General features: G+C 40.7%; 1 protein-coding gene across 3 annotated transcripts; it reads left to right on the forward strand.

Annotated features, from left to right (window-relative positions):
• Window positions 1-502: 502 nt before the first annotated feature.
• LOC131355984 (uncharacterized) lies at window positions 503-21,859 on the forward strand. Of its 3 annotated transcripts, none has more exons than XM_058394675.1 (11): window positions 503-685; window positions 4,636-4,671; window positions 4,986-5,082; window positions 5,248-5,500; window positions 13,088-13,341; window positions 13,490-18,813; window positions 18,899-19,118; window positions 20,035-20,234; window positions 20,408-20,674; window positions 20,761-20,867; window positions 21,302-21,859. In XM_058394675.1, the coding sequence occupies exons 3-11, from the start codon at window positions 4,987-4,989 to the stop codon at window positions 21,580-21,582; spliced, it is 7,002 nt and encodes a 2,333-aa protein (XP_058250658.1). In that variant the 5' UTR covers window positions 503-685; window positions 4,636-4,671; window position 4,986; the 3' UTR covers window positions 21,583-21,859. The 3 variants fall into 3 exon arrangements, with proteins under 3 accessions (XP_058250658.1, XP_058250657.1, XP_058250659.1); XM_058394674.1 differs by having other exon boundaries at window positions 504-685; window positions 4,986-5,094; XM_058394676.1 differs by lacking the exons at window positions 503-685; window positions 4,636-4,671; window positions 4,986-5,082 and adding an exon at window positions 9,669-9,974 and having other exon boundaries at window positions 5,365-5,500; window positions 21,302-21,858.
• The last annotated feature ends 281 nt before the right edge of the window (window positions 21,860-22,140 follow it).

Below are 22,140 nucleotides of genomic sequence, written 5' to 3' on the forward strand. Positions count from 1 at the left end.
GCATTGTTGTGGTAATTATTACAGCTTGTTTTTTTGTTTTTTTGTTCGTTCACAAACTATTGATCTTCCATCCCAGTATTTTGTGTGTAGAGCAGGAACACACCTGTAAACTAGCTAAAGCTACTTGTTTATATGCACCAATGAGGGTTTGTTTAGTAATGAATATTACATTTTTGCTAGGTTTATAAAGAAAGAAACAAAAATTCTTTACTTGTGTAGGCTGAGACTCGATCATTTGGGTGGGCATAAACATCAGGAAAAAACACTGCTTATCTTCCTATTATGTATGTGTGTGTTATGAAGAGGACATGGGGGGAAACGGAAGTTTGGGGTGTGGTGGGTTTGTTCAGTACAATGCTAAAAATAGCTTTTTATGCTTTTTTTTAAAAACATGATACAGACTTGTAGTTTATTTTAAGTCAATCAGAAATATGTAGGAGTCGATGGAAAGTCTCTGATAGGGTAGAGAAACTTTATCTCTCGCAGCACGTGTCCTTTGCGTGAACTCAAAACCGCATCGCGCATGCGCAAACTCTCAGTATGGTCTTGATGTGTGACACGGATTACGGAAGTTTCCACAGGGGCTAAAAACTTTTCTTTTGTTTTTTTTTGTTTTCTTAAAGATTTTTAATAGCCGGAGTTTTATTTTTCTGCGGGAGACAGACTTCATACTGCAGTGAATTTTGTAAGTCACCGAGTGTGTGTGTGTGTGTGTGTGTGTGTGTGTGTGTGTGTGTGTGTAGATAAGTAAGTGTCATCAGAGTGAAAATGTAGGAGTGTACACAATGTTTGAATGGAAATTAAAACCTGACCGCTTTTATTCCCGGAATCCTGTTCATTAGATTAATTTATTGTTAATAACATTTCCTCATTATTGTTTCTTTAATATAAAAAGGCACTTAACATACCATTAGTGTGTCTTTTTACCTAACTTTATTTATGCACCTTTCTGTACCTTCTTTTCTGGAAGTCACTGTACAGACACATTTTCAGATAGAGGATACCTATGAAAATACATTTTTGAGGGTTCCACCTCAGCCAGGAAAGTTCTAGTTATTCCCCTGGGAATGTTTTATACAGTTCCTGATGACATTATTAGGGCCCGAGCACCGAAGGAGCAAGGCCAGAGGCCAGAGTCCTTGCCCCGTAGGTGTGGAAGCCCTATTGTTTTCGTTAGAATTTTAGATTGATTTATTTATTTTTTTTCCAAACTTTCGGGGGATTTTGGACCCCTTAACGTCGGGCTCAGCCCTGGGCGTGGCACACACCCGTTACAGAGCCCCCTGGAACATCTTGCTGCATAGCTGATACACACTTGCACGTATCCATGTAGAACTTGGTCCACACTTAGATCTCACTGAACTGAACAACTTTCACACTGCATGTCATTAAGGCTAATCCACAGGAAGTGAGGTATTTTGAGTTGTTTGCAAAACGAACCCAATGGAATTTGAAATACTCCTCCTAGGGAATTGATACAACCGCCACCAAACCCAGGCTAATATGATCTCAAGACACTGATACAACCGCCACCAAACCCAGGCTAATATGATCTCAAGATATTAATACAACCGCCACCAAACCCAGGCTAATATGATCTCAAGATATTAATACAACCGCCACCAAACCCAGGCTAATATGATCTCAAGACATTGATACAACCACCACCAAACCCAGGCTAATATGATCAACACATTGATACAACCGCCACCAAACCCAGGCTAATATGATCTCAAGATATTATTATAACCGCCACCAAACCCAGGCTAATATGATCTCAAGATATTAATACAACCGCCACCAAACCCAGGCTAATATGATCTCAAGATATTATTATAACCGCCACCAAACCCAGGCTAATATGATCTCAAGATATTATTATAACCGCCACCAAACCCAGGCTAATATGATCTCGACATTGATAATGTAAGTTGATGAGGGATTTTTGATCTCAAACGGTTCAGCCGTGAGAAGCCCTTAAACTTATGGCGAATAAAATGAAACAGGAAGTGGCTAATAACTTCTGTGTACATTAAGTGATCTACATGAAACCTTAGGATTATGTTAAGCATTGAAAGCTGATCACACTGATATGACAACTGTGCGTGTCAGTCATAGCGCCACCAACTGGCAGCAGGAAGTGTGTCACTTTTTGAAATCTCTAATGTTTTCCCTTTCTTTCACCTGATTTGGTTGAGAATCAGTGAGAATAATGTCAGGACATGGCTGATGTGAAACTTTGAAGGAATTTGTGATATTGTGAATGATGTTGCTATGGTGAGGACATAATAGAAAAAATTAATGTTCTTATATCTTAACAGTGGAAAGTCCTAATATTTCAAAATATTTTACATAGAAAGAACAACTGGTTGTGAGTAATTCTGCTTAGTTTCATGATTTTCTGATGCTCAAACGGCTCACAACAAATTTTTACATTCATCAGTCCATTGACTAGACATGGTTTTAGCCTGACTCCTGCAGTACTAGACTATGTCCACTAGAGGCTCTTTCCCCTTTATTTGTTTTATAAATATGGCTTCATGTTCACAATTTATATACACAGAGTCAGCCAAAAAATGTATCTACACTTCAGGAAAAGAAAAACAGTATGATGTATATTATATTAGTATAATATTAATAATATTATCATAATATCATCATATTCCTCTCTGGAAAAAATAAGAGCCCACTGCCCAATCTCCAGATGTGAACCCTATTGAAAACCTCTGGAATGTCATCAAGAGGAAGATGGATGGTCACAAACCATCAAGTAAAGCTGAGCTGTTTGCTTTTTTTATAAAAAGAGTGGTATAAAGTTCCCCAACAGCAGTGTGAGAAACTGGTGGAGGTCATGGAGCTAAAACTCATGCAGATCGGGGTTATTCCACCAAATACTGATCTCTTAATGTTATTTACACAAAGCATTAACACAATCTGTTTACATTTTGTTTTATTTGAGTTATTAAAGCTCTGTAATACTGCAGGATCTTGGGTTATTTTGATGTGATGTCATTTCCTTAAAATATACACTCTAAATAATAGTTATATTTTGAATTTAGTAGAAATATTTTCACAGTTCACAAAAAATCAAACAAAACTCTTCATCTGACCAATACATGACCCTGGAAGAAAAAAAACACAAGAAACTGATTATTTTGCAGTGGGCTCTTATTTTTTTTCCAGCGCTGTATATCAATAAATCACATATCAATACATTTAGTAATAAAACACTTATACAAATTTTTCTTTTCCTGAAATGTTTATACATTTTTCTGGGTGACTCTCTCTCTCTCTCTCTCTCTCTCTCTCTCTAAATATATATATATATATATATATATATATATAAAACTTCATATAGTAATATAGTTTAGAGGGAGAGTCATTGTCCCTTTGGACATTGCTATGATCTGTTTCATTACACCCAAACTGTCCCTTTTGTCCTTATATAGTTTAGAATGAAAGTCAGTTTTCGTTTTGCCATCAGTGGACTTTGCTGTGATCACTTTCAGTACACCCAAATTGTCACTTTTGTTCTTTTGTTATTTCCCCTTTTAATGCATGTACCCACTGTGCTCACTGTGTCTGGTGCACCTGGGCGGCGATGGCACCGTGTAGTGATGGCCCATAGTGCGAGGGCCCGTCATTGCTGCTTGCGGCTATATTTTGTATTTGATGTGTTCATTTCCACTGGTACCTTCTTTATAAGAGGCTGTCAGATTAATGTCGTCTTATTCGTGTTGGTTGATCGGATTCAGACAATATCTAATGTACATGCTTCACTCCAGCACCGGTTGCATTTTATCTGATTTGAGACTAATTACAAACATCGGGCAATCAGTGCTCTGTGACTTTTGGCTGACCTGCTTGGACATTCTTATCAGCAGTGTTTATTATACTGGCAAATTTAGCTCACTGTGATAAATTACTGCTTAGAACTTCGGCTGACCTTTAGCATTTTCATTTGTGTTGAACTTGTAGTTGGTGTGCAACAAAATCGCAGTATGTCGTGAATCTTTTGTCCACCTTTTACGACTTACAGTGTAGTAACACAGTGCTCAAAACTGGTACACAGAGCAAACAGCAAAAAGAACCTGTTGCAGGATTCTTTCAACTGCCAGTAACAGCCCAATTAACAGACTGGTGCTTTAGTGACATAGTTTATATTTTGATCCAGAGGTCTAAGTTTGAGGGTGTGTGTGGTGTTTTTTTTTTTTAATCCTCTCATTCCTTTGATAATGGTCAGTTTTATTATTTACAGTTTTAAGGGTTCTGGTAGCTTAGTGGTTAAGGTGTTGGCCTACTAAGAGGAAGGTTGTGAGTTCAAATCCCAGGACTGCCAAACTACCACTGCTGGGCCCCTGGACAAGACTCTTAACTCTCAACTGCTCAGTTGTATTAAAAATAATAATAATAAGTCACTCTGGCTAAGGGTGACTGTAAATGTTTTACCACTTAGCTCCTATCAGTTTCAGTTTGCGCTAGTTTGTGTAATGTGCTAAAACTCTTTTCCAAATAAATCGCAACAAAATTGGTGTCAGAGTCTGATTATTACAATTTTCTAAATCAAACATACTCACTGGTTTCAGAGTAAAAGTCCTTTACATAATAAATAACCTTTTGTCTGCTTGCTTGCAGGTGAAGATTCACAAGGAGTAGGAAAAAGGAAACAAGGTCAGTATATAAATAGTAAATAAAATGTGCACTGTATGGCCAAAAGTTTGTGGACACCGGACAATTATAATTATCCCTAACCCTATGGATAAAATAGGGTTGAAATAATAACTTTTTAAACTTTGATACTATACTTCTGTAAAGCTGCTTTGAGACAATGTCCATTGTTAAAAGTGCTATACAAATAAAATTGAATTGAAATGAATATTATACTAGTTCCAGCATGATAATGCCCGTGTCCACGAAGTAGCTCCATGAAGACATGGTGAGGTTGTTTTATTTCTAATTTATTGCTGTAAATACTTTCATTTTAGAATGGGGTTCCTGGGAGGAGACGTAACTGTCCACAATAAAACTCAGCACAAATGGACCGTCTGCATTGAGTCTAGGGAGCCATGGCCTAAGTCCGACGTATATTTTACAGTAATGCACACAGTCAATATATTTGCACAAATTATAAAATTGTAAAAATATTGTGTAAAACATTCAAAAGGTTTTCAAGGTTTGTTTCTATCATTTTTACCTGCATTTGAATATTTAGGCTTCAACATCATGTATCTGTTTCTGTATGTTTAGTCCACAGTTGGAAGCTATGAAAAGAGAGTTAGAAATTTCTTTGTACCAGTCACCTTTGTCAGAACATTCTACATCAACGTGAAGTATGGAGATTGCTCAGAGAGTGACTGTTACAAACATCCACACTTGTGGTACATCTTTGATCCAAAAGATGATCCATGTTTCACAATTCAAGAGAGCGGAGACCACCAGGAAATACATCTGGACTGCAATATACGTTATGAGAAGAAGAAATCAACGTGCCCAAATTATGGTATGTCCTTTCTTTATAAAGCATGTTCTCTGATGTTCTCCGCTGACATCTGTCGCTCAAGATGTACAAGAGGTAGATAAATGTGTACCTAACTTTTATTTTTTGTACATGTGTGGAGTTCTGCCTTCACTTTAAACCATTTATAATAAATAGTAGTGCAATTGTGAATCTAAGAAAATAACAAGAATATATATTTATATTAAAATAAAAATTAACAGAGAAAATTCAGCGCTACTTTGAGGCAGGACGGTCAAATGCCGTGATTTTAGATATACTGATAGCGTATCATGGCATAAAGATTAGTTTGCAATCTCTAAAAATACACCTGAAGAATGCAGGCATGTTTCAAAGGCAAAACTGTTCCAGATTAAAGGATGTAAGGAGCACTATAAGATCAGAGCTGTGTTCATACACACACCAATTCACTTTCTACTGCCGCAGCCAGCTGTACTTCCTGTATATCCTGAGTCTCATCCAATCAGCAGTGAGAATTCATTTCACTAAACTATACCTACCTTTTCTGGTTTGTCTGAATTGTCGTTTTCAGATTTGCTATTTTGTTTTTCACTTCTCAGCCATGGTACACCCTGCACCCTAGTTTCGTCACTTATGTCATGGCGTAGTTGCTCTGCATCATTTTTATTACTGGACTTATTACCAGTCAGGCTTATTATGTATCTTAATTAAAATAGCAAATTTAAAACACAGGAATGAGCATTTTCATTTATTCATTCATTTATATTCATAAATTGGGTAGTGTGGTTAAAAACTTAAACTAACTAAGAAAAAGCAAGATACTTAGAGGAGGCTTATTGTTAACTCCTCGAGTCGAAACGCTCCACCTATTTTCCTTTTGTGAAAAGCTTGGGCTGTTCCTAGACATCATTTTATTCCACTTTTACTAGTAAAACTATTTTTACTCTTATTTTATATTTCCCTTTCAGCTTTAATATAAAACATATATAAAATGGATTTCTTATCCCTATCATTATGTTGTTGTTTTTTTTGCAGTATGAAACTTTCTCATTTCATTTTGAGAACACATCATGGGTATAAATTTATGCCTTTTCAATCATATGTTTTAGCTTTGACCTGGGGTAAACTTGATTTTTTTTCTTTCAAACCCTTATCAATGTGCTTCAACAATGCACGGATTCTGTCAGACTTCAGCTGCAGGTTTGTCTGTTGTTTGTCTGCACTGTCTTGTCTTGTCATCCTGTGCACTTCTGTTGTATGTCTAGTTTATTTCTTGCACCTTAAGTATAGTTTAGTTTTTTTTATCTCTGTTATAGCTCTATGTTTGTCTGCATCACTGTACTTTGTCGCTGTTCTGTGTAGCACCTCTGGTCTAGGAGGAACGTTGTTTCACTTCACTGTGTACTGCATCTGTTATATATGGTTGAAGTGACAATAAAGCTTCTTTGAGTTTGACTTTGACTTTGAGGTGCCCCACAGGACTAACATTGCTCTGAGCAGTCTACCTGACCTTGATTCTAACTTTAGAAGAGTCACAATGGATGCTGCTGTGCCGAATTCATCTGTTTCTAATAGGACTTGCCAAAATAAGAATGTTATTGTTATTAGCTACACAGTCTATTCATGCTTAACAGATGCACCTAAACACTGCGTCCTTCTTGTTGTGTTAAAACCTGAAACTTTATTAAACCAATCACAGAGATGATGTTCAGAACTACTGATGATGTCACCTCATCCTTTTACAATGATACAAATTCATAAAGGCCTAAAAATTATCCCACAGTAGGCCACAGGCTGAGAAGGTCAAATTTCTCAATCACAAGCCACACGTTATCTCTCTTCCTGAAGCTTTGATAGACATTCCCAAACTGGCTGTGAGAGATTTTCTCCAGCTTGTCCTGGGTTTGCCATAGGGTCTGTGTCATTCAGCTCTAGCAGAAAACATCCATCATTGTAAAGTCTTAAACCACTTAAGCTGACTTTTCTAATTTACCTTAGAGGTCTCCCAGATTGCCAATCATGGAGATTAAACCTGCAGAGGAACTGAATTAGCATACTCTCAGAACTGTGCATAATAGGGAGTCAGTTGACTGTTCCATGGCTCAGGAAGAACTGGCATTGTTTCCCCTGAATCACAGGTTCAGATATCAGACACAAACAGAGACTACTCCCCAGATGCCCAGCATAGCTGAGGTTGGGAGGATTTCATCAACTGATTTCAAGTCTTTAAACAGTGCATTTTCAAGACTCCTTATATCTATTTTTAAAGAAATTTCTTGTCTTTTTTTCCTCAAAATAAATTATTACACCTGCAGGGCTGTCTTTCACAACTGGCACTATGATGTGTGTGCTGGTTAGCCTTAGCATTTTATTTACTGCTCCTTTAAGACATGGCACATAACATAGCATGACCACCTTTTTTTAACTGATGGATTTTTTAACTGGTTTCCCTTACTGAAAGCCTACTATTCCTTCTATTCTATTGTGAGTTTGTATCCCAGGTCCACCAAGCTGCCTCTGCTGGGCCCCTGAGCAAGGCCCTTAACCTTCAATTGCTCAGTTGTATAGAATGAGATAAAGTGTAAGTCGCTCTGGATAAGGGCGTCTGCCAAATACCAGAAATGTAATGTAAATATAACTTCACTCATCATGAAGTACTTTGAAAAGATGGATGGGATGGGATAATGGGATGTTTCAAGGCTTTTCATCTTTCCACCTCACTTGACCCTTACCTTTTGCATATAGGTTTTTTTTTTGCAATTTGCAATCAAGTTGATTAATGATGCTATAATGCTATATCCACAGCCTGTCAGAGTCCCCCTCTTAGCAGACACATTACAGGGTGGTCCAGGGTCTTCACCAATTACCTAGAATTCACTAATTAAAAACTAAACAAACTAATAAACAATAAAAGACTCTTTAGGCTTGGATGAGGAGGAGCAAACCTTGGCTTTATTGCAGTCAGACATTTCTCAAGAAGATGTATTCAGCAATAAGACACCAAACAACACGATGCAAAAGTCCCATGTTACTTCCCTCTATTTATCCTGGTGCTATAAGACGCCGCCTTCTTTTAATTTGCATAGCCCTTGGCAATTTCACATTATTTCTAAGTTGGGCCTTCAGGCTCTTCCCATCCTAATCTACATACCTTCTAATTTACATTTCCCGGCTAAGCCTGTCACGCCTATACCTGTGAACCTTTATATGGACTTATTTCCTGTACTTCCTGTACAGTCTTCTGGGGTCATGGGGTCCATCACACGTAAATGCTCCACTAAACAGTCTGCACACGCCCTAAGGCATTACCACCATTTCCAACTCTTCAACTTTGCAGTTGAGTTTTCCCATTTTCTGGAACATCTCTGTGAGCCTGTTCTCCCTGAATATCCATACTGTTCTGTCCATATTGGGGTTGGGGGGCCGGTTGGGGTAATTCTCCACCCCCATCTCAAGATTTAGAACCTCTGTTCTAGACTCCGTTTTCTCAACCAGGGTTGTGGAGACTATTTTGAACTTTCGCCTCTGGTGTAATCCGCATCATCAGGATTTAGTTTGCTGTCCTGTTAGTATAATGCAGAGTTGCAGACATGCCTCTTTGAGGGCCTCTACATAACCCTCTGATCACCCTCTACATCGAGGTATACGTGGCAGCCATTTCTGCGAGTCACATGCCTTTTCTCTGGTCTCTCGCTTTCTATGCGGTGCCAGGTGACTGTGGATTTCTTGCAGAAGATGTCTCCCATCCTGGAACCTCACAGTGGTCCTGGAGGGGCTTCTGCAAGCCCCCTTTGGAGTCAGCCTCTGAGGAGTTTCTGACCCTTGAAATGGCTCTGCTATAACCCAGTCATCCAGCCTTTCTGAAGGCCTTCTGCTCTGCCCTCCGCCCCACAAGTTGGCGAAGCAGGAGAGAATGCACCTGCTGTGCCCAGTTCGGGTTCTTAGCACTTACACCCATAGATCGAGCGCATGTCAAAAGTTCTCTCCCTTTTTGTCTGTTTTGGTGGCCATAACAGAAGCTATGGCTAAGGGCGTTCCCCTTTAGAATATTTTTCCTTCGGTGGGTTGGTCTTCTCTGCACATCCTTATCAGGTTCTATAATCTGGACCAGGACCCCACTACTGTGTCCTGGGTCATAAAGGGCTAATGATGCTCTACTTCTGGCTTGTTTGTGCTTTTTTATGACCTCCAGGACAGGAAGCTGGATGGTGTGGTCCGGCACCGCTGGGTTCAGCCATGTCTCGGTGAAGCAGAGGAGATTGCAGTACCGAATGTCTCTCTGGAACTTTACCCTGGCCCTGAGATCATCGAACTTGCTCTCCAGCTACTGGACGTTGGCAAGCAGAATGCTAGGCAGAGGTGTGCGGTGTGCACGGGCTCTCAGCCTGTTCCTGACGCCGGCTCATTTCCCCCGGGGCCGCCGCTTTGGATCATGTCCTATGCTCTCCCTCAGGATCTCACTCGGCCAGCTTGGATCCGGGGTTAAAAACGTTGAATTGTGAGTACATTGTATACCAATAGAAATGAGTATCTCTATCGTAACTAATGCACTCAATTTAGAAGAAATTGCTGGTTTTAAAAGTACTGTAAGTTAACTTAAAAAACAGAAAAAAAGAAAAAGGGGTTGGAGCAGTCGTGACGGCAGCCAACCTCACCAGCGCCATCTTGGATAGAGATTGACCATCTGGTGACCTGGTGCCTTCAGAACAACCTGACGCTCAGTGCAGTTTCTTTACATCTGCAAGTGGCCTCATCAGCAATATCCAGGACTCACAATAGTCGCTTGTCCATCTCTTTGTACATTAATGTTATTATTTATTATTGTTATTGGTGCATTTGGCAGATGCCAAAACCTGCATTAAGATCAAACACAAGCAAGAAGAAACAACCCTAATGAGCGACCAGTAGTAGGTCATTTACCACTTAAATGACTTTCACTTAGTGAAATGAAACAACGTTTCTCCAGGACCTGGTGCTACATAAACATACAACAACAAGTTCAACACAAAACAACACCACAGAGCTAGGACAGAAGATTGTCTTAGCCACGTAAAGTGCACAGTGTGCAGCTAGGTGCAAACAGAGCATAGACAAGACAGTGCAAAAGACAATAAATACAAGAAAGACAACACAAAAGAACACAGGACACTTAGCGCTGAAAAAGAAAGAAAAGAACATGTGTAATGGAATGTAAGTGAAATAAAATAAGATAAAGTGAAATGATGTAAAAAAAAAAAAAAAAGTATTGTGCAAAAATACAACAGCAGCGGTTGAGGTAGTGCAAATAGAATAAACATAAATATAACTATAGCAGCGGATGACAGGTAGAGGTAGTGCAGTAAGTAATGAACAATATAAATTGTGTGTGTGTGTCCACACAGTCAAGAGAGAGTGTGTGTGTTGTATGTGTGTGAGAGAGACAGAGAGTTGATATACAGTTCAGTCCTGAGTGAGAGTGTGTGTGAGAGTGTAGAACAGTTCAGTCCTGGGTGTTGAGGAGCCTGATGGCTTGAGGAAAGAAACTGTTACACAGTCTGGTTGTGAGGCCCGAATGCTCCGGTACCACTTTCCAGATGGCAGGAGGGTGAAGAGTGTGTGTGAGGGGTGTGTGGGGTGTGTAAGAGTGCGTGTGAGGGGTGTGTGGGGTCAGCCACAATGCTGTTAGCTTTGCGGATGCAGCATGCGGTGTAAATGTCCGTGATAGAGGGGAGAGAGACTCCGATGATCTCAGCTGTCCTCACTATCCGCTGAAGGGTCTTGCGATCTGAGACGGTGCAGTTCCCAAACCAGGCAGTGATGCAGCTGCTCAGGACGCTCTCCATGGTCCCTCTGTAGAACACAGTCAGGATGGGGGAAGGGAGATGGGCTTTCCTCAGCCTCCTCAGGAAGTAGAGGCGCTGCTGGGCTTTCTTGGTGATGGAGCTGGTGTTGAGTGACCAGGTGAAGTTCTCCACCAGATGGACACCAAGGAATTTGGTGCTCTTGATGATCTCCACCGAGGATCCGTCGATGGACAGCGGAGAATGGTCACACTGTGCTCTCCTGAAGTCAACAACCATCTCTTGGGTCTTGTCGACGTTCAGGGAGAGGTTGTTGGCTCTGCACCAGGCTGTTAGATGTTGCACCTCCTCTCTGTATGCTGACTCGTCGTTCTTGCTGATGAGACCCACCACGGTCGTGTCATCGGCGAACTTGATGATGTGGTTGGAGCTGTGCATTGCTGCAGAGTCAGCAGAGTGAACAGCGGTGGACTGAGCACACAGCCCTGAGGAGCTCTAGTGCTCAGTGTGGTGGTGCTGGAGATACTGCTCCCGATCCGGACTGACTGAGGTCTCCCAGTCAGGAAATCCAGGATCCAGTTGCAGAGAGAGGGGTTCAGGCCCAGGAGACTCAGCTTCTCAATCAGCTGCTGAGGGATGATTGTGTTGAAATGCTGAACTGAAATCTATGAACAGCATTCGAATGTAGGAGTCCTTACAGTCCAGGTGTGTGAGGGCCAGATGGAGGGTTGTGGTGATGGCGTCATCCGTGGAGCGGTTAGGAAGATACGCAAACTGCAAGGGGTCCAGCGAGGGTGGTAGCTGTGACTTGATGTGCCTCATGACGAGCCTCTGGAAGCATTTCATCACGATTGGTGTGAGTGCGACGGGTCGGTAGTCATTGAGGCAGGAAACCATAGACTTCTTTGGCACAGGTACGATGGTCGTTGTCTTGAGGCACGTAGGGATGATGGAGCTGCTCAGCGAGATGTTGAAGATGTCAGTGAAGACATCTGCTAGCTGCTCTGCACACTCCCTGAGAACTCTGCCAGGAATGTTGCCTGGTCCAGCAGACTTCCATGGGTTAACTCTGCATAGAGTTCTCCAGCCGTGGTGAGACAGAGCACTGGGTCATTAGGAGGAGGGATGGTCTTCCTCGCTGTTGTGTTGTTCTGTGCCTCAAACTGAGCGTAGAAGTTGTTCAGCGCATCTGGAAGGGAGGCGTCACTGTCACAGGCAGGTGAAGTTGTCCTGTAGTTGGTGATCGCCTGGATGCCCTGCCACATGCGCCGGGAGTCTCTGTTGTTCTGGAAGTGGCCGTGGATTCTCTGGGCGTGTGCACGCGTCGCCTCTCTGATGGCTCAGGACAGTTTGGCCCTTGAAATTTTTAAGGCCTCCCTGTCCCCTGATCTGAAGGCAGAGTCTCTCGACTTCCGGAGAGCATGCACTTTCGCAGTCGTCCACGGCTTCTGGTTGGAGCGTGTTGTGATGGTCTCCAAGACCATCACAACACATTGCATAGTACTGCACCTTTTCAAGAATATTTAAGATGACATGGTGGGCTATAGTTGGATAGCAGACAGGTTTTGAAAATAATTTTTTTTATAATTGTTAGCAGTGATGAACTACTCATACATTTATTGAAGTTTTCAATAGCTTTAGTAAACATACAGTATGTCATCACTTAAGTCATGCTTCTGTAAGGTATGAATTATGAACCAGCATAGTCGCAGTCTAGGGTGTCTTTAATTTAAGACATCTATTTGTAAACATACAACCAACTTTGATTTTATTTTCTTATTAAGTGTTATGTGAGTGATGGTAAATGTAGAAAATTTTGCCTGTCAACCAGGGAAAATTGAAGATGATGCGCGAGAGGAAGAAGAGAAGCAAAGACGAGAAAAAGAGGAGCAGAGGCGACAGGCCCAGCTTGAACGTGAAAAAAGAATTGAGGAACAGATTAGAAGGGAAAGTGAGCTTGCTGCTAAGAAACTTTCGCAAGCCAAAGAGACGCTGAAGCAGAAACAGAGGCTGAGAGGCCATGAGCTCCATCACCAAACTCATATAATGCAACAGACAATAAACACTGAAATTGAGAGAGATGAGGTAATGTAGAAATGCATTTTTTTTCTCAATTATTAATTATTAGAAGCTAATAGGGTTTGTTATAAGCTGAAGAATAATATAGCGCCAATATGGTCTAGGCGTTATGCATCAGCTGAGATGTGCTTGTGTGTTTGTGTGTGTTTTACAGGTTGCAGAAATAGGGCAGAAATTCTCAGACCTCCTATGTGAATATCAAATCGATGAAGAGGAAGACCCAGGGGAGACATTAGCGGACTGGATGAAGACCCTGCAAAATGAGTTAATGGTGGAGTACTGTAAGAAACACAACCTGTCCAGTAGCTGTGTGTTTTCTTTCGACACTTCAGTTGGTTATGAGACTCTGCCTCTACAAGATAGACTGACAGTGCTTGAGGCAATAATGTATTTAGTTTTTGAGGAGGATGAAAATGACCACACACAAATACATGACCGGGATTTCCTCTTGGATGTGCTGGAACTGTTGCAAGACGATCATCCGTCACTTGCCTTTAATCTTTTACAGAGCGTTCTTCAAACTGATATTCAACTTTCTACACAAAATAAAGACATTCTGTGTCGGATTGCGTTCAACAACACATGGAAACTGCCAGAAATAACAGATTTCATGCGTTATGTTGTTGAGAAAGACAAAGATCAAGCGCAGGCAATACTTCACATTGCACAGACCTACAAGCTGGAGTATGAGATTGTTCTCCATGCTTTAGATTCACCTGATCCACCCAGACGGCTGAAATGGCATGTTGACACAGAGACAGACAAAAATGCTAATACTATTATTAGTGAAATGCGCAACTCAAACTATCCTGAGAATGTCCTGACAATACTAGAGGATGTTCTGCTATATCTGGAAATGGAGCTTCCAAAACACAAAAGAACTGATCTCCATAAAAATGAAATCCAGCATGTAAAGAAAATGGTTAAAGAACTGGATTTTACCAATCCAGACAGACAAGTTCTCAAAAGTGTACTAGTGCAAATGTCAGTCGCAGTAAAAATGTGCTCTGCTCTCACTATTCAAAGGGGTAAAGAGGAAATAGTCATTGAAGGATATCTTCCCAGATTAACTCAGCTTGCAACCTTGATGGTTTTCCTGCTTCCAAAATCAAAAACCAATACAGGTTGTCTTCTTGAAATTGGAACAGGTGAAGGGAAATCTTGTATCTTAGCCATGCTTGCTGTGATCCATGCCATTCGTGGTGTAAAGGTGGACATTGTGACAAGCTCTCCAGTCCTCGCTTGCCGTGATTTAGAGGAATGGAGCAAACTTTACAACATGTTCGACATAACGTCATCTGCTGTTCCTCCAATGCTGAATGATGTCTCATCTGAAGAACAAGATGATCTGACTCAGGAAGCATACAAACAAGATGTAGTGTACAGTACTGTTGGAACATTTGCAGCAGATACACTGAAACAAGAGTTTGAGAAGAAAACATCTCGTGGAGACAGGAAGTTCGAGTTGGTCCTTGTGGATGAGGTTGACTACATGACTTTAGATAATGGAGTTCAAATAACATTTCTGTCCCATGAGTCCAGTGGCCTCCAGCATTTGGAGCAAGTCCTAGCCAGCATCTGGGCCATTATATCTGCATGTCGACCAATTGAGGTAGAAGAAACTGGAGAGACCATGTGGACAACAAGAGTCCAGAATTTTCACACAGCTGCCCTGATAGCAATGATTGGTTCAGATACAAATGATACGTTTTCACCACTGGAAATTTTGATGCCAGGTATTGAATTAGGCTTTTACTCAGAGGAAGATTTTGAAAATTTGAAGGTCTCTATTAATGAAGAAGGAGAAAAGGAACATGGGGCCATTGAAAATGAGGCATTAAAGACCATCATGGCCAAAACAGGAATAGAACAACAATATGACCTGCTCAAGGTTCTCGAGATGGGGATGGAGCACAAGGTGGCATTTAACTGTTATATTTATCAGTCAGAAACTAGAAAAGCCTTTCAATTTGGAGAGCAAAAGACAAAAACTGACCAAAACATCAACATGCTGCTACTCGAGAATGGAAAAGCATGTGAGATCTTGGCTGAAAATTTTCTTATTAAAGCCACAGTTAGCGAGGTGAAATCCAAGATTATATACTCTACAGAATGCAGTTCAGAAGAAGACGAAGAGTCTCTTGTAATTCCTTTTTTCTTAGAGAAATACCTGGATAATCAGCTGCCACTGTTTGTTGAGAATGCACTGAAGGCCATTCAGATGACCAAAGGCAGAGAGTACATGATCGAGAGATCTCTTAGTGCTCAGGGAATAGATGTTGATGAAGATGGTGAACACATGTACCATGCAATAATCCCAGTGGACTTTCAGGCCAGTGGAATGCTGGAGAAAAGAAAACGGTGGGGTGATGGACTACAACAATTTCTGGAGATGAAGCATCAGTTAACATTATCTCCATTATCAAATGTGACAAACTACATGTCAAATTCAAATTTCTTCAAAAGATATCTCAGAGGGAAAGGGATATTTGGTGTTTCTGGAACACTAGGGGGAGATGCAGACAAGGGTTTCCTGGCAAGGCATTACAAAACGGACAGCTATGTCATACCAGCTCATCAACGTCAAAAGGTTACTGAGCTGCCTGCAGTCCAGGTGAGAGGAGGTACGGAACAATGGATCCAAACTATTTGTGCCACGGTCACAAGAGTCTCTAAACGAGGACAGGTGGTGTTAGTCGTGTGTGAGGACGTCAACACAGCAAATGCTCTCAATGACAAAATTGTAGCAGAAACCAAACATTTAGTTACCATGTACACGATGAGTGAGAGCCACAACATTGAGAACCAGGAGTTCAACAAGGGACAGATCATTATTACCACTAACCTTGGAGGACGTGGGACAGACATTAAGGTCACAGAGGAGGTAAATCGCTGTGGCGGTCTCTTTGTGCTACTCACGTACTTCCCCAATAATCGAAGGGTTGAGAAACAAGTCTTTGGACGAACAGGTCGAAAAGGAACCCCGGGAATGGTCCAGGTAATACTGAACCATGATTGTCTAGCCATGGCCTACCGAGGCCATTCTATTGAAGTCATGAGAGAACTCAGAGAAGAATATGAAATTAATAGAATAAAAGACATGGAGAAGGAGAAACTAGCTGAAATTGAGATGAAAGAAGAGCTGTTCTCTACATTTTGTCAGTTCCTTACTGACTTTGACAGGCATTATAGTACAAGAGAGAAAACGGACCTGTTTGAAGTGAAAGTAAAAGATGTCCCTTGTTACTTTGAGTCCTTTCACAGTAAGATGGACTACCATCCAGCACTGAATGCTTTGAAGGAATCATGGGGTATATGGCTAATACTTCACACAGACCAGATTAACGTACACAAAGACCTTACAGAACTGAAAGAAAACCTCATCCAACACTTGCAGGACAAAAGTTGTAAACTTTTACAAGGTCACAGTGAAAACCTTTATGACCACATACAGCAGGCTTTAGGAAGAACTGCCTTGCACCTTCAAAACAAAAACAGATGTGACTATGGAGCAAAAACCTACTGGAAAAAAGTCGCTGATTCAGACAAATACTACAGAGCTGCTGCAATGTATAATCAGGCCTACATTACCATTAACATGGCCAGAGAGGGCTACAAAAGTGAGGCATGTTCCTTACTCAAGGAGGCAGAGAAAGCCATAGATGTTTACATATCTGAAACAACCAGAACACTGAGCTTCTGTTCTTTGTCTGTTACTCCAGATTTTGAACCACACCACAGTGGCAGCTGTAACTTCCAAACACAAATGCAGGCAAGGATGAACATATTTAACTCATGGAAACAAAATATTAAAAAAATACTTGACATGCTTGGATCGGGCAATGGAGACTTCAGAACCAAGGAGCTGACACTTTACAGCTTATCAGCTGAGGAGGATTTTGTGTCTTCTAGTGAACTCGGTCTCTTTCGTAATTATGGCCTCGCTGTTGTGTTTGAGGTGAAACAAAAGCCCAAATTCTCATTTGATGCCCTGATTTGTTGTTTTCTTGGTGTGATTCAGGTTGTAGCAGGAGTTCTGATATGTGTTTGGTCAGCTGGTTCCATGTCCTCATTTGGTCTTGGCTTGATCTCAGAAGGTGTGTCTGACATGATCTATGGAGTCATGGGTATGATAAATGGTACATTTGATTGGGCATCATGGGCGATATCTAAAGCAATAAGTATAGGAATTTCCTTGGCCTGTGGGGGATTCCGTGTTCTCAAACAATCATTCTCCTCTGTGAAAAATGCTGCAAGTAATATCCTCAATGGCACCAAATCCCTAAAAAGTGTTGCATCTAGTGCCCTCAGATCAGGAAAAAATGTGTTTGTTTCAGCGTGCAAATCAGCCAAATCAATGGTGTCATCAACAGGTATAAAGAATATCTCATGGAATGTGGTCAAACCAACTTTGAAACATGCATGTAAATATGCTGTTCAGGAATTGGCAATTCAAGGGGTAAACACTGCTTTGAACACATGCATGGACGCTACAATTCAGAAGACATTCCAGCAAGGATTTCGTCATACTTTCAAGGAATCTGTCCGTTCGGTATTACACCAAAATAAAGAGTTTGTCCAAACACTCGCAGATTTCATCTGCTCAGGAATTCCAAAGGCCGCCTTGCAGAAGGAATCTGGCTCTTATAAGATTAGCAAAACCCTAGAGAAGGAAATGAAGGACCATGTGGTTTTCAATACAAACATTGTCATGAATGATCTCATGGTAGACTGTAAACAGATTCATCAGGTGATTAACACACTCTCACAGGTGTGGGACAAATCAGCAGAGTTTGTTGCGCACCGCTCCCATGCCTGTATTAGGATGCTTATGACTACTGCAAGCATGTCCACCACCATTTATGAAATGTACAAATCCATTCCTACTAAACAGACCATTGACAGTAATTTTGTTCCAGCATTTTTGAAGTCCTTGGGTGAGGAACCTTTATTTGAGACATATGACAATGATGGAAGGGACAAACTGGAAGATGTGGAACGTCTTAAAGATGAACTCATTGACGTAATTTCAGAAGTTCTTTCCCAAACCATGGTGGACAGTTTTTCTGGGTTTGCCTCCTCCATGTTTACAAAAACATTCACTCAGCGACTAAACTCTGCTACTGGAAAAGTAGTTGGTAATTTACTGGGAAGACACAAAACCCAAAGTTTCTTTGTAAGTCAACAGCATCATTATGATCTGAAATCTGCCACTGAATGCAAGGAAAGATCTCTGACTGAAGAAGAACTAAATGAACTCACACGCTACGCTAATAATGTAACTGATGAACAAAAACCAGCAACAGCTTTAGAAGTCCATGTCCTCACAAAAAGCAACTTGCTGGATGGAAAAGGAATTTGTCTGACTGTAGTAGATGATAAAGGAAAACTTCTCACAGAGGAGACCTACCCAGGAACTGACCCAGCAGCTGGTACTATCAAACTTGTGCTGACAAAAACACCTCAGACTTCTTCCGGGTGAGCTCAATTTTATACAAGTCGATATCCAGGCAATTTCTTTGTTGGTGCCTTATTGTAGATATTTGTGTATTGTGTCTTACAGAACAAGAGGAATATGGAGCAAACTGAAAGAGATGGCTATGGGTAAAGACACAGCACAGAGTGGCCACATTGACATTATTCGCTCTGATGGCTCACGGGAAACTGTGAACTCCTCAAATCAAAGCTGTCTTTTTCATGCTGTCATTCAAGCAACAGCTAATGACCCAAATGATGATTTACAACAAAAAGCCATAGAACTCCGTAGTAAAGTTAGTCAGGAGGTAAGAGATTATTAAGTAAAAGTATGTAATTGTGTATAATTTCCAATTAGTGGGTGCTGTACCCCCTCTGTCTGACTTCAGGGAGCCTCCTGGGCTGCAGTTGTCTTCCCTCTTGGAAATCTTGCCAAAATCCTTTGGTTCATACAAAAACAGACCAGTCTATCAGCCGTGGGCACCAGGAGCCCTGTGGGATACCTCAGTTAATCCAATGAGCATAGCCTTGAGTTCATCCTGAACCACAGTTTTTGTTTTTTTTTTGTGTCTGATTAAATGGCGGGGCAGTTGTGTACCACCACACCTAGAGGATTCTCAATAAGGTGCAAGGTTTGTAGGGTCTGTGCAACTGGGTAGAAATTTGGGTGGAAACAATAGATTTCCTCTTGCAACCTTTGCACAATGGGATGGTGAGTAAATGAATTAAGCAGCCTTGTTTACTTAATTTGACTATTTATCTTTCAGACTAAGCTGACCTTTTTCACATCTGCCCATTTGCCTAACCTCATGTTCATCTTCATGAAGACATGTCTTATGAAGGGGAGGCCACTGGAGTATTAGTACTGACCTAAACCCAAATGAATAACCAAATGGGATGAACTAAAATGCTCTTCAGGTCACTTTGTCGATCACTTGTTGCAAAATGACATGGGAGACAGAAAAATCAATCAAGGGTTGCACAATGGGAGAGGAAAAAACAAATACGCTTTTCTTCACTGTTGGTAGCAAAGAAACGAACATATAGTCCACTTTTCAGACAAAAATATTAATTTTGTAATTATAACTCTTTGTATTTATCTGCAAAAACTGTGGCTGGTTTACAACTGTTAATTGCATTACCTTGGATGTGTCTGCTATATAGCATTTCTTTACATGTCAACTTTAACACAGTTGTGTGGGTGTGTTTGACTTTTGTTGTTAGATACTATCTAAACCATATAAATATGCTGAAGCTGTGAGGATTCAGAACATGTTCAACTGGACAAACAGCTCCAATAGATTTAAAATTGAAGCTGGACTAAGGGAGGGGGACCAGCAGAAGTATGAAAGGTACATCAAAGACAAGATTCCAGTGGACATTATTAATGCATACCATTTGGGAGAAGTGGCAGAATATGAAAGGTAACTGGATTTAATTGGATTTTATTGATTTATAAATGTTTATTAGACCTTAATATTAAATGATGTCATTTGTGAGGCAGCCTGAAAAGACCTGCTGGATTCTGGTACAAACAACCTTACGGAAAAAGAATAACAGTGTTAAATATTGTCCTCTTTATTTCAATATTACACAGCCTTTTAGACATGGACAAACCCACTCCAGGAGTAGTCGAAGCTGACCACATTCCACCAAGGAGTAGTTTAAATGAACTCTGTAAGCTGATCAGAAGAAATCCAGAAATGGCTAATTCGCTCAAAACCAACAACAAGGCAGCGTATGAGTTAGTGATGAGCATGAGCAATGACCAGAATGGAAAAAAGCAGCTCTGCATGAACACACTCTACTCGGATCATCGACGTGCCCTGACCAGCGGCAACAGTTCTGAATCCAGAGCATGCAGGTCCCAACTTTTCCTGAACTAGCCTTTCTCTAGTAAAATTGAAGCTCTTGACATTAAATGCCATGTTTTACTTTTATGTCCCCCAGACATTTGCTGACAAACACCTTAGCAAGTGGAGACGTGGAGAAACTGCTGAAGCAGTCATTCATACTCGCTCACCCGGAATGCTCAGAGAGAATCCGGAAGACTCTAGGTACCTCTAGGTTTCTGCTTTGTGTTTCAAATAAAATCAGGGTGCTTCAAAATGTCCCAGAAGACAGACATTGAGAGAGGAGAAACGTAAGAACAGATATTCAGATAAAGGAGTCAATTGAAGAGACAGGAGTCTTTGCAGAGAGACAAGTCATTTGCATAAAGAGAGAAGTCATTTGCAGACAGAGTAGCCATTCAGAGAGAGAGAGAGAGAAAGAACGAAAGAAAACAGTTATTCCGCCAGAGAGTCTTTAAAAGTGGCAGTCATGCAGAAAGTCATTCAAAAAAGGATTAATTCATAGAGTTTTTGGTTTTGAGGTGCTGCAACCTGAATTTGAGATGAAGCAATCACTGATTGGTTAAAGTGCAGGATGTCTGCCTTAAGTCTAAATAGACAAACCTAATGTCTTTTTTTTTAATCTGATTCCATGGCAGGTGTCCAACATAAGTTTGATACCCAGAGTTCTGGACTATCAATGAATGACCGTAACAAATACTACCAGGATGGATTTGACAAAATTGTACAAGAATACAGCAAGAAGAATCTGATTGACCAAAACCAAACCACTCGCCTCATGAAGTGGGTGAAAGAGGAGAGATATTTGGACACATCTGCATCGGAGTATAGAGAAATAAAAAGGGTTGTAAAAGATAAAGCTGTAAACAGAAGAAACCCAGACAGCATGAGGCCAAATTTTCAGCATCATGAGCTGTAATGTTCACGTCACTGATAAGATCAGTGCTTGTCTGTATGAAAAAGAAACGCACTTTATTAAGAGAAGAAAAAATTCTCAACAAGTAATGATTATACATTTATGTTAACTTGTTTCTTTTGCTTTCATATTATTTTGTATTTACCAGAGAGCATCATTAAGTCATTGGTAATGGCATTAATCAATATGCTTTAATATATAACAAAATGTAAATGTGTTTCTCATTTTATGATAATAATATACTTGCCATGTGTGTGATTAGTGTCTAAGCTCCTGTCTCCTCCTTTATTTCTTTATTTTGTTAGATTTACAGCCTAGTTTTGAAGGAACCTAGCCCATGTCCTTAATGAAACCGAGGTTCATCTGTATGTCACACTACACATAGTAGTATACAAGTGCACACTGGGTATAGAAAAACTCTGAGGTTAACTGATTCACCAGAGTTAGGTGAAATGGATGTAGGCAGGAAGCCTGGAGCTGTCCCTCCACTGTATGCAGGGTTGGTGTATCTCTAAAGCATGTGACTTTCTTACTCTTCTGCCAGTAAGAATGTGGCCTTCA

Source organism: Hemibagrus wyckioides, linkage group LG07 (assembly GCF_019097595.1).
Source record: "Hemibagrus wyckioides isolate EC202008001 linkage group LG07, SWU_Hwy_1.0, whole genome shotgun sequence".
NCBI classification, from domain to species: Eukaryota; Metazoa; Chordata; class Actinopteri; order Siluriformes; family Bagridae; genus Hemibagrus; species Hemibagrus wyckioides.